The sequence below is a fragment of the Rana temporaria genome, chromosome 2 (assembly GCF_905171775.1).
Source record: "Rana temporaria chromosome 2, aRanTem1.1, whole genome shotgun sequence".
Taxonomy (NCBI): domain Eukaryota; kingdom Metazoa; phylum Chordata; class Amphibia; order Anura; family Ranidae; genus Rana; species Rana temporaria.
The window spans coordinates 202,409,653-202,422,671 of NC_053490.1; the positions used below are offsets into that span (position 1 = coordinate 202,409,653).

At 44.0% G+C, this 13,019-nt stretch overlaps 1 protein-coding gene across 1 annotated transcript in view; it reads left to right on the forward strand.

The window, feature by feature from the left end:
• Nucleotides 1-9,954: 9,954 nt before the first annotated feature.
• Nucleotides 9,955-13,019, forward strand: part of GRK1 (G protein-coupled receptor kinase 1) — a 51,969-nt gene continuing 48,904 nt past the window's right edge. The window contains exon 1 of the mRNA XM_040336266.1: nt 9,955-11,057. Within this exon, the coding sequence (XP_040192200.1) occupies nt 10,356-11,057 (702 nt within the window). The 5' untranslated portion in view covers nt 9,955-10,355. The remainder of the gene's footprint in view (nt 11,058-13,019) is intronic.

Below are 13,019 nucleotides of genomic sequence, written 5' to 3' on the forward strand. Positions count from 1 at the left end.
TAAATTTTATAATAGAAATAAAGAAAAATTATTTTTTTTACAAAATGTTCGTTCTTTTTTAATTTATAGAAAAAAACATAAAAACCGCAAAGGTGATCAAATACCACCAAATAAAAGCTCTATTTGTGGGGAAAAAAGGACAAAAATTTAATTTGGTTACAGTGTTGTATGACTGAGTTATTGTCGTTCAAATCTGTGAGAGCACCGAAAGCTGAAAATTGGTCTAATACTATCGTCTGGAATATGTTCCATGCTGACTATCTCTATCTCTGGAAGTCGCCTAGTTTAAAAACCCCTCTAACTTTTTGGCCATCTTCATTTCCAGCTGATCTGCACCCTCCTCATTTAGGTGCAATCCGTCCCTTCTATAGTACTGGTTATCGACTGAGAACCCAACCCCCTCCTTACTACACCCAGGGCCGGCGCAAGGATTTTTTCCAACTAAGGCGAAGGTGCATTTTGCCGCCCCTCCCCGGCGCGCACACGCCATACATTATATCTGTGCTCCATTAACCTTTAACGGCTATGATGCTTAAAGTGATCGTTTAACTTATTTATCTTTTACAGAGAAAAATAGCATAGATGGCGTTATTCTGCATTGCGTTGTATAATGTACTATTGCTGGGATTTGTTGTTCCTCTGTAACTGCTGGTATTCTGCATTGCGATGTATAATGATTATACTGGGCAATGCAGATTACCACTGACCAGTTATAGAGGAACTACAAATCCCAGCAATAATACATTATACAGCGCAATGGAGAATACCACCAGCTATAGAGGAACAACAAATCCCAGCAATGATACATTATATAAAACGCAATGCAGAATACCACCAGCTATAGAGGAACAACAAATCCCAGCAATGATACATTATATAAAACGCAATGCAGAATACCAGCAGTTACAGAGGACTACAAATCCCAGCAATGATACATTATATAAAATGCAATGCAGAATGCCAGCAGTTACAGAGGACTACAAATCCCAGCAATGATACATTATATAAAACACAATGCAGAATACCAGCAGTTACAGAGGACTACAAATCCCAGCAATTATACAGGCTGTTTAATATATTATTGCAGGGATTTGGTGTTTTTTTTAAACAGGAAACTTTAAAACAGGTCCCCCTTACCTGTTTCTGAAGCCTTGCAAGTCACGGCGGTGGCTCTGTGGGGGGCGTATGTCCGGCCTGTGTGGTGAGCGTGGTGTGGACTCGTCCTTCAGATGCCACCCGCAGTGGCAGCCCACACACACTGCTGCCCCCCAGGACAAACCACCCCCCCCTCCATTAGTAAAGACCCCCCCTCAGGACAAACCTCCCACTTCAATTAGTACAGACCCCCCATAAACCACCCCCCATTAGTAGAGACTCCCCCATCCATTAGTACAGACCCCCGGACAAACCACCCCCTCCATTTTTACAGACCCCTCACCACAAGCCATTCCCCACAATTAGTACAGAGCCCCCCCACAAGCCACCCCCCCACAATTAGTACAGAACCCCCCACAATTAGTACAGAACCCCCCCACAAGCCATCCCCCACAATTAGTACAGAGCCCCCCCACAAGCCACCCCCCTACAATTAATACAGAGCCCCCCACAATTAGTACAGAGCCCCCCCAAGCCTTCCCCCAAAATTACTACAGAGCCCCCCCACAAACCATCCCCCACAATTAGTACAGAGCCCCCCCACAAGCCACCCCTCCCCACGATTAATACAGAGCCCCCCATAATTAGTACAGAGCCCCCCCCCCAATTAGTACAGAACCCCCCCACAAGCCATCCCCCACAATTAGTACAGAGCCCCTCACAATTAATACAGAGCCCCCCACAATTAGTACAGAGCCCCCCCAATTAGTACAGACCCCCCCCACAAGCCATCCCCCACAATTAGTACAGAGCCCCCCCACAAGCCACCCCCTACAATTAATACAGAGCCCCCCACAATTAGTACAGAGCACCCCCCCCCAATTAGTACAGAACCCCCCCCACAAGCCATCCCCCACAATTAGTACAGAGTACCCCACAATTAATACAGAGCCCCCCACAATTAGTACAGAGCCCCCCAAGCCATCCCCCACAATTAGTACAGAGCCCCCCCACAAGCCATCCCCCACAATTAGTACAGAGCCCCCCCACAAGCCAATCCCCACAATTAGTACAGAGCCCCTCCACAAGCCACCCCCCACAATTAATACAGAGCCCCCCACAATTAGTACAGAGCCCCCCCAATTAAAACAGAACCCCCCACAAGCCATCCCTCACAATTAGTACAGAGCCCCCCACAATTAATACAGAGCCCCCCACAATTAGTACAGAGCTCCCCAAAGCCATCCCCCACAATTAGTACAGAGCCCCCCCCCCCACAAGCCATCCCCCACAATTAGTACAGAGCCCCCCCACAAGCCATCCCCCACAATTAGTACAGAGCCCCCCACAAGCCACTCCCCCCACAATTAGTACAGAGCCCCCCCACAAGCCATCCCCCACAATTAGTACAGAGCCCCCCCACAAGCCACCCCCCCCACAATTAGTACAGAGCCCCCCCCACAATTAGTACAGAGCCCCCCCCCCACAATTAGTACAGAGCCCCCCCAAACCCCACCCGGGCGGCAGCTGAAGAGGACAGTGTGCAGCTGCGCCACCGGGGTGGAGAAGATGACGATCGTGGATGGATCACAGGAGGGAGGACTAGGAAACACCGCGGCGGTGGGGAGCGGGGCCTCAGACAAGGAGAGGAGGAGGGAGAGGCGCACTCTGGCGCTTGAGCGCCACCTCTGTGGCCCCTGGGTGAACTGCACGGCGCACTCGGCCGGGACTGATTATTACGCCCTGTTCCTTTGGGTGGCGCTGGCGCTGTAAGGCAAGCACCAAACTTGCCTTGCGCTAGCGCCGGCCCTGACTACACCAGCTCTTCAGCCACTTGTTTACTTCCCTAATCTCCCTCTGCCTTTCTGGTGTGGCTCAATGTACCGGTAGTATTTCTGCAACTAAACCTCTGTTTTAATTACATACAGTTAGACAGATTTATTTGGTTTATGCCGCGTACACACGGTCGTTTTATGCGATGTAAAAAAACGACGTTTTTAAAAACGTCAATTTAATTGATCGTGTGTGGGAGAAAACGTCGTTTTATGTCTTCTGAAAAACGACCAAAAAAAATTGAAGCATGCTTCAATTTTATGTGTCGTTTTTCAAAACGTCGTTTTTTACTTCACAGAAATTGACCGTGTGTAGCAAAAAACGACGTTTTTGAACCCGCGCATGCCCAGAAGCTAGTTATGAAGCGAGCTTCAATGGGAAAAACGTGGTGAACGTAACCTCGCTTTGCTAGAGCATTGTGAAAAAACGATGGTGTGTAGGCAACTTCGTTTTTGAAAATTGAAGTTTCAAAAACGTCGTTTTTTACTTCACAGAAAACGTCGTTTTTTTACAGCGCATAAAACGACCGTGTGTACGCGGCATTAGTGCTTCTTGGGCTGGTATTTTTGAGCCTGGTCATTATGGAAACAATTTTTTATTTTCCATATTTATACTTAATCGCATATTGCTATAATCGCATCTCATTTAAAGTCTCAATCTTCCATTTTTTAACCCTTGCAGGGATGGAGGCCCGTGGCAGTCTAAGCCACGTGCCTCATACAAAGTTCCAACTCCATTTTATATTTTTTTAATATTAGCCAGGGATGGAGATGCGATTTCAGAGGTGTAACAGAGTGCCTTTACAGATCTATCACCAACAGTTAATTTATGCTTTGTCATTTTTTGGCTAGCTGACCCAGTTAGATGTGGTCCGCACCTAGTTTGGTGGTATTTTGGTTTGATAGGCATGTATTGGTTTCACCTTTGTTTGTTGTCTTCCCAGTGCTCTCATTTGCCAGACCAACTATAGATAGGGGCAGGTCTAGGTTGCCATCTTCCCCCTGTCTATTGATTAGCACACCTGTGCTCCTCCTTTGGAGGCCTCAAAAATCATAGTTAGGACTGCAGTTACACAGAGTGCCGTGACGCTTGGCCTGCAGCTTCCCAGGTATTTGCAAATTCCTGCAACTAAACCTCTGTTTTAATTACATACAATTTGACAGATTTATTTGGTTTAGTGCTTCTTGGGCTAGTATTTTTGAGCCTGGTCATTATGGAAACAATTTTTTATTTTCCATATTTATACTTAATCGCATATTGCTATAATCGCATCTCATTTAAAGTCCCAATCTTCCATTTTTTAAACCTTGGAGGTCCTTTTCCTCAATTTAGCTCCCAAGTCCCTAAAATCATTCTTTAGGACACTCCATCTGCCTCTGAATTTGTCATTGGTGCCAACGTGCACCATGACAGCTGGGTCTTCCCCAGCCCCTCCCAGTAATCTGTCCACCAGATCCGTGATGCAACGCTGTATCCTGGCCTAGGCCAACAAGGCTCAGGCCTAAGGCAGCACTTTGGACTGGGGTAGCACGGTAAGAGTCCCCGCCGGCTTTCGCTACACTGTTAGTGTAACGCAAGCTGCTTCTAATTTTGACTGTCCTATCATCATGGACCCCAAACCTTCCTCACGGTGCTATATGTTTTCTGCTGCACCATTGGCATGGTTATATCTTAGTCCGCTCCATAAAATTATCAGAAATTTGTGCTTAAAGTAGAACTATAGACAGCACTTTTTTTAAGGGAGGGAGGGTTATAGCCCCTGTCAGTTTATTTTTTACTATGCCTGTCCCATTGCAGAGATTTCCCTACACTTCTTGCCCCATCGCCAAACAGGAAATGAGAGGAAATCTATGCAAATTAAGGGAATCCAATGCCCCACCCCCAGGCCCAAGAACTAGTGTCCCCACTCCCCACTCCCCACTCTTAAACAGAAAGGGATGTGGTATTGACATGAAGCAGTGGGTCATATTTAAATTAGCTGGGTGCACAAGTTTAGTCAGGCCTAGGGCAGCACAAAACCTAAATACACCACTGCCATGATGTACCGAACCCGAGCGCTAAGTAGACAACATACAGTTCGCGCTTCAGGTCTTTATTACAGATTGGCCTCTCTGTCCTTTTAACAACTGAGTCCCCTACCCCCAGAATCTGTCTTTCCTTTCCCTTTGCTTCCCCCCCACTCCCACTGGAGGAGTTCTTCACCGGCAGCTAGGAGAGTCCCTCAGCTCCAGCAGTGCTGGTCCCTGACTGGTTTCACCAATGTCACTCAATGGAGCATACTTATTGGGATGCTCCAGCCCTGGATTGGCCTCCCTGGCACTTCCCCCTTTACCCTTCCTGACTGTCACCCATTTCATATTTTCTAGTGCGTGCATTTCTTTGTCTCCACCCGCCTCTGTGCTGGCCCCTGCCATCACCTGGCGTGTACGTTCCTGGCTCTTATTTCAAGTGGAGGGTCTTCCCAGTGCTGACAGTTGCTTCCCCAGATTCAGAAGCTGGGCTTCCAGGGAAACAATGTGCTTACACAGTAATCGCCCTCGATCAGATGATCAAGGAACGCATATATGCTGCAAGATGTACGCCGAGTCGCAAGATGTACACGTTTACACATATGGGGCGTTTTTCATTTTTCAGAACGCACTAATGTCCATTTAACATGGTTTCCTAAGGTAGGTCACATCTATGCGTTTTGCTGCCGGTGTGTTATTGGAAAGGGTCAGGGACTTTTTTCCTGCGATTTGCGACTAATAGACTTCAATGGAGCTGCACCAGAAATGCAAGTGGTGCATTTTTGATGTGTTTTGTGATTTTTATTTTACCCCTGTTTATAGCTGGTTGCTAAACAGGGGGCCGGGAAGTCGGCCGCCGCGTCCTTAGTAACCAATGAGTCATCAGCTTCCAGCAGGGTTCAGAGCTGAAAGCTAAATGTAAAAAAAAATGTAAAAACAAAAACGACATGCCCCCCCCCCCCCCCCAGGTCCATACCAGACCCTCCAGGACACCCACAGCAAAAAAAAATATTATTGCTTTTCAGCAAATTTTTTGTTATTTTATTACATTCAGCTTTCAGCGGGGAACCCCACTGACAGATGATGACTCATCACATGCTAAGGACGTTACGACCGGCTTCCAGGCCCCCTATAGCAACCAGTTATATACACTGGGCTAGATTCAGCAAGAATTTACGCCGGCGTATCTATAGATACGCCGCGTAAATTCAAAGCTGCGCCGGCGTGTCTTCTTTCTGTATTCAGAAAGCAAGATACGCCAAAATTAGGCTAAGATCCGACTGGTGTAAGTCTCTAACGCCGTCGTATCTTAGGGTGCATATTTACGCTGGCCGCTAGGTGGCTCTGCCGTCGATTTTAGCGTAGAATATGCAAATGACCTGGATACGCCGATTCAGAAACGTACGCGCGCCCGGCGGATTTTTTTACGTCGTTTGCGTAACGCTTTTTCCGGCGTAAAATTACTACTGCTATATGAGGCATAGCCAATGTTAAGAATTCCTCTCAAGCCTGCCTTGCATACACACGGTCACACAAAAGTTCTCTGAACTTTTGAGCGTTAAGAACGCGGTGACGTACAAGCATGCGTCTAATTGTTTCCAAGCATGCGTGTTTTTTTCCCTTTTGGAATTCCATACAGACAAACGGTTTTCGAAAAAAACATTGTTTTTTTCGATGTGAAAACTCGTGTGTGCGGGGCATTAGTTCAGCTGCATCTTTTCTGCATAATTTTCTAGTGCTTTAACCTGTATATCCTACTACATGTCACAAGCCCCTTGGATGAAACCCCATAGTCTTATGTGGTTGTCATGTGCGGGGTCCTCTGGGTTAATTTCTGCTTCTGGGAACTGTGATGTGCTCCATGGGCCCTCCCCTTCTCCTTCTCCTCCTGTTCAGTTGGACGTGAGGGTTTGGGCTGACGTGTGTGTATAACAACGGTGTTCAGTCCATGAGAGAGTCTTCTAGCAGAATTGCACGCATGACTAGTCCCGCTGATGGTTTGGCGGCCTTCCTCTTCTTTTGAATGCCTTCATGACGCTGGTAGGCACTCTCATCCTTGATCGGGGTACATTTAGTATTTTTATAAGACATTACACTTAGGCCTTGTACACACGACCGAACATGTCTGCTGAAACTGGTCCGCAGACCAGTTTCAGCAGACATGTTCGGTCGTGTGTACGGCCGACCGGACAGGTTTCCAGCGGACATTTGTCCAGCCGACCGTTTTCCGGCGGACAAATGTTTCTTAGCATGCTAAGAAACATGTCCGCTGGAAGCCTGTCCGTCGGACATGTTCGGTCGTCTGTACAGACTCACCGTACATGTCCGATCGGCCGCCATCCCTCGCATGCGTCAAAGTGATTCGACCCATGCGTGGAAGCATTGACCTTCCAGGGTCGCGCACGTCGCGGCGACGGCGCGGCCACATCACCGCGCTGTCTGTCCGCGCGGATTTCTGTCTGATGGTGTGTACAACCATCAGACAGAAATCTCCGGGCGGACATGTCCTTTGAAAACGGTCCGGTGGACCGATTTCAGCGGACAGTCCGCTCGTCTGTATGGGGCCTTAGTTTCTCTCCTTTCGCCCTTTTGACTATACTTTCCACCACTATTTGAAAATGGACACATCAGTTTAATATAGCCACTTTGTTTTCCAGTTTTATTCATTCTTTTGGTTTGTATGTACTTATTTTGGACACCAAATGGGTTGCACCATATTTGTAATTTCCTTTCTTTCACTTACTCCTCTTTACTTTAGACACCAGTCTTACCACACACTTGACCTTTAATTTCAAGGTGGCATTAACCTAGGAACATTTTTCATTTTGAATCACTTTTGAATGAGAAATATCGGCACAATTCTTCACATTGGGTCTTAAGATCTCCTCTTTAAGGGATCCAATCCCCAGCCACTCCATTTATGTTATTAAGGCACTAGCTATATAATAATTTACATAGTGATTACATTAAAAATATACATATATTTTTTTCCCTCCATTTTGGGATGTTAACCATGTTGTCCTTGTTTACATACCGTAATTGGAGAATTCCACCTATCCTAAGGTTCTTTCATATGTGCCCCAATCTCTGTGGGGAAGCACTCCCTCAGTTCCCAGGGTAGACTTCCCCAGATGACCTTCTGTCCATGGCTCTACACATTGACCTGTGAGCGAACGTGTGAGTAAAGTAGGGAAGGGAACATTGTCTGGGTGTGTTTATTCTATCTTCCTCCCTCCTGCCATTCCCCCTATTCCTGTCCAATTATGAGATTATAATACTATTTTATATCTTTTATAATTATGTACAAAGCACTTGATCCTGATGAGTGGAAATCCCACAAATGCTTTGAGCCCTTAGATGCAAATATTTTATCATCAACATGCGTTGCAAACACCAATTCAGCATTTTTGTTAAGGTTGTTTATTAATAAACTTATTTTAACATCAATACTTTGCATTAAATCACGACTAAATACATATGGTCTTCCCATGTGTCCCACACCCTCCGCGTATCTACTGTTTAGCGCGCACCTCATTCAAAATCCCAACCTTTCCTCTTTTGCAATTAATGGGGATGGAGGCGCCAGCCCCTATGTGCTGTGTGTGTCATTTCAAAGTACCAACCGTTCTCTCCCTGGCCAACTTAAAGTGGAGGTTCACCCTAAAAACACATTTTTAACATTAGAGCCAACATAGTAAGGGCATATACTTTCGGCAGGTTTTTTTTTTTTTCCCGTACTTGCATTTATATTCTGATTTGGTCCAGGGCTTCCGCGTTCTGATGACTCCGGGACTGGGCGTTCCTATCCCTGCCTCAGGGTTCCGATGACTGCGGGACTGGGCGTTCCTATCCTTCGGTTCGATGATTGACGGCTTGTGAAACAGGGGACCTGTCGCACAACGCACGTCACCAGATTTCCGGAAATAGCCGAGCTGCGAGTCGGCACTATACGGCGCCTGCGCCCGCCGTGTAGAGCTGACTGCACAGGCGCCGTATAGTGCCGACTCGCAGCTCGGCTATTTCCCGACATCTGGTGACGCGCGTTGTGCGACAGGTCACCTGTTTCACAAGCCGTTAATCATCGAACGGAAGGATAGGAACGCCCAGTTCCGCAGTCATCGAAACCCAGAAGCCCTGGACAAAAACAGAATATAAAGGTATGTACGGAGAAAAAAAAAACGCCGAAAGTAAATGCCCTTACTATGCTGGCTCTGCTAGATGTATTATTAAAAAAAAAATTGGGTGAACCCCCGCTTTAAATTTAGACTATGAATACCATAGTTTAAGGCAGGGCCTCTACACTTACATTTTTAAACATATTTGTTTACCTTATATGTATTAAAACACAACATCTTCACTTTATTTTTCTGGCCTCATTGCACATTATATTTTCTGCATACATGTTTTTGCTGTTAATAAAGATTGTGATTTCAGATTTGTGTAAGTCACCCCCAAGTGTAATTATATTACACACCTCTGTAACATTTGTGGCCTATAGATACAGTAGCTAGAAATTCAGTGTCACCAATTTCTGTAACACACACTCTAGAAGGCATGCACTAATCTGGAGATTTTGTTTTATATATGTCTGTAAAGACTGTAATCCTATTTTCATCACTACAAAAGAACTGGCTTGTCTTTGTAAGATGAACACAGTGCTGTTTATTTCCCTTTCTTCCTTCCTCATTAAATACATCTATAACTCAGAATAAAAATATGTCTTTCCCCCATAAAGAATTATATGTTGAATGCTAGCAATCAGTCTTTTTATCTAAAAAGCACAAGTATCTAATATAGTCAATTGTAGTAATAATAATAATTTATCCCCTATATATAATGCCATTGTATAATTGTTTCAGCAGTAAGTTATTATTTTAAAAAAATATTTGCAGAGCAACATAGCGAGGAAGTATCTGAAATATTAAATAGTGTTTTATTTATGTGGCTCAGACAACAGAGTATGTTTAAGAGATAATGATGGAGAGAGAGGGAGAAAGAGAGTCGTATTAACTATCTAAGTGGATAAAGAGTTTATAGAGGTGTTGACTCAGGCGTATTAGTTTCTCACCTGCCATTTAGTTATATCTTTTAGACAGACATTCTTGCATTATATCACTCAAGCTCTGGATTACTTTTGCACATCTGGGGTGTTTTTCCGTCTTGCTTTTTGTTTTAATTTTTGTATTTTTTTACATTTATCTAAGGATTTTAGGTCATGGGCTTGTGTGCCTGCTATTTTGTAATGCACAGTATCATACATGCAGTACCCGATTGAAGTCCTTAGTCCATAATTCAAGGGGATTTTGCTAAGCCTGGAAGCGCTGATTGCAGTGTGGGCTGGACTTCCTTTCAGTCAAGATTTGCTTTCTCTAGATACCAAGTGGTTCATGTTTGGTCCAGGAGACTAAACAATCAAAGATGGATTTTGGGGCTTTGGAAACAGTGGTAGCCAACTCAGCATATATTACAGCTCGTGGCAGCTTTGATGGGGGCTTCAACCCTCAAATTACAAGAAATAAGAAGTTTCGTGCCAAGCTTAAATTGCCTCCTCTATCAGAGTGTGAACATCTGAAGGATCAGCTTGATCTGGAATTTGACAATATTTGTGTCAAACAACCCATTGGAAAGAAGTTGTTTCAGGAGTTTTTGGGAACTGTGGAGCAATTTGTACCAGCTCTGGACATTTGGGGTGATATTGAGGATTACGATGTTGCAGAGGATGAGGACCGATTGCGAAAAGCTACTGGCATCATCAACAAACATCTTGATCCACATTCAAAGTATTTTTGTGTCTATTTAGATGAGAAAAAAATTGCACCAGTAGTTGAGGAGTATTCCAAGGTCCCAGATGGGCTATTTAAAGACCTACTTCAATCTACTTTGGATTATTTAAAAGAAAATGCTTTTCCACTGTACAAGGAGGGAAAATATTTGTCCAAATTTCTTCAGTGGAAATGGCTAGAAGCTCAACCCGTTGGAGAGGACTGGTTCATGGACTTTAGAATTCTCGGGAAAGGTGGATTTGGGGAGGTCTCAGCCTCTCAAATGAGAGGAACAGGAAAAATGTATGCCTGCAAGAAACTCAACAAGAAACGTTTGAAGAAAAGAAAGGGATTGGATGTAAGTGTTGAATTTTTGCATACATAATATGTAAACTGATTATGTTTTTTTTTTTTAAAGAGAGCAAGCCTATAGATAATATGTGCTTAGGAGCTATGTGATTGGCTTAAGATCATATGACCAGGATGTTCTTTAGAAGCTTAGTCTTTGAAGGTCATGGTTAATCACACTTAACAGAATTTGTCTCTGATTATGATGCTGTTAAAATCTAATTTTTTTAACCTCATTTACAAGTTACTTCATGAATTTAGATATCAGGGGCATGTAAATTATGTAATGCAATGAAACAAAATGTAATGAGCATGATCATTTTTCAAAAATATCTCTTTATTTGCTGATAATTTATTTGCATTTTCTACTTTCCAGAAGGACTATATTTAAAAAAAAAAAACTATTTTAGCTTCTAGTGTATGAAAAAACAGGAAAACCATGGGATAAAGTACCTAGAATACTATTATGGAGAAAAAAAAGTGCTGAGCAAAGCTCTTTGCTTGTATATAAAATAAAAGTAAACAATAAACTCATGGAATTGTACCAAAAAAGGGGAATTCTCTGTTTTAATAGAAGGGTCAGTAGTAACATGCAATATTCTTTATGAATATTTAACAGCTTTATAAAGTAATTAAATGGTACAGAGGAGAATAATCTATCATGTATAAGAATAAAATGAATCACAATTTGCTAGATTTATCCAATTTATGCTTATTTCTGATAGTTAGCTCTAAAGAGAATACTGATGTAGAAGTCATGTTTTTGTGGTTGTTTTTTGTGGCCAATCACAGCTTGCAAAAAACGGAGAGCCATAATTGGCCAAAGCCAGGGTGGCTTTGGCCAATTATGGCTCAGGGGGTTTAGTACACGCCCCACACTATAAAAGGCTGCCTGCAGGTCGGCCTTGTGTAGTGTGTTGCGGTGGTTAAGAGAGAACAGAGAGAGACAGAGAGAGTGTCATTTTTTGCAGGTAGATAGAGCAGGCAGGCAGGCAGGCTAGTCAGTTAAAGTTACAGTGTGTAGAGGATATATATACATCCCAGGTGTTGTACATATATTTATACACTGTATAGTTTAGCTAGATCAGTTCTTCCTAATTTACTGGCAGGCAGGTGATTGTGCTAGCTGTAGTATTCTTACGTGGTTTATTGCCTGTGTCCTCTGTAGTTTGCACCTAAAGCTACTTGGTGTGTACTGCACGTGTGCTCTGTAGTTTGCACCTAAAGCTACTTGGTGTGTAATGGACGTGTGCTCTGTAGTTTGCACCTAAAGCTACTTGGTGTGTAATGGACGTGTGCTCCGTAGTTTGCACCTAAAGCTACGTGGGGTGTGTACTGTCTGTGTCTGTGCTATTTTTCTCAGTGATTTTCATCCATATTACAGGGACCAGACATTACATTAAAGCCGCAAGCAGTTTTAAATTACTTTTTTCTTATAGTAATCTAATTTTGTGCCGGGACAGTTCTAAACACATGCCACTTCACAGGCATACTATAGACACCCAGCAGGTACAGTTTTACAGACATGCAGTACCCGATTGTACAATATTTAAAGGAATTTTTCATTTTTTCTTTATTTAAGCATCATTAAAATCACTGCTCCAGAAAAAACGACCGTTTTGAAAACGTATAAAAAATATATAAATACCTTTTTCCCCCCTTTTTAACCGCTTGCCGACCGCCCACCATAGTTTTACGGTGGCAGTTTGGCTCGGCTGCGCAAAATAACGTAATATAACGTGATTTTGCATTTCAGCCACTAGGGACGCTCGCCCCTGGTGCCGATGCGCGTGCCCGGCAGCCGAAATCACCGCTGGTCAACGGCGATCGCTCGTTACAGAGCGAGAACCGGGAGCTGTGTGTGTAAACACACAGCTCCCGGTCCTTTCAGGGGGAGAAATGACTGATTGCAAGTTCATACAATGTATGAACAGCAATCTGTCATTTCCCCATGTCAGTCCCACCCCCCCTT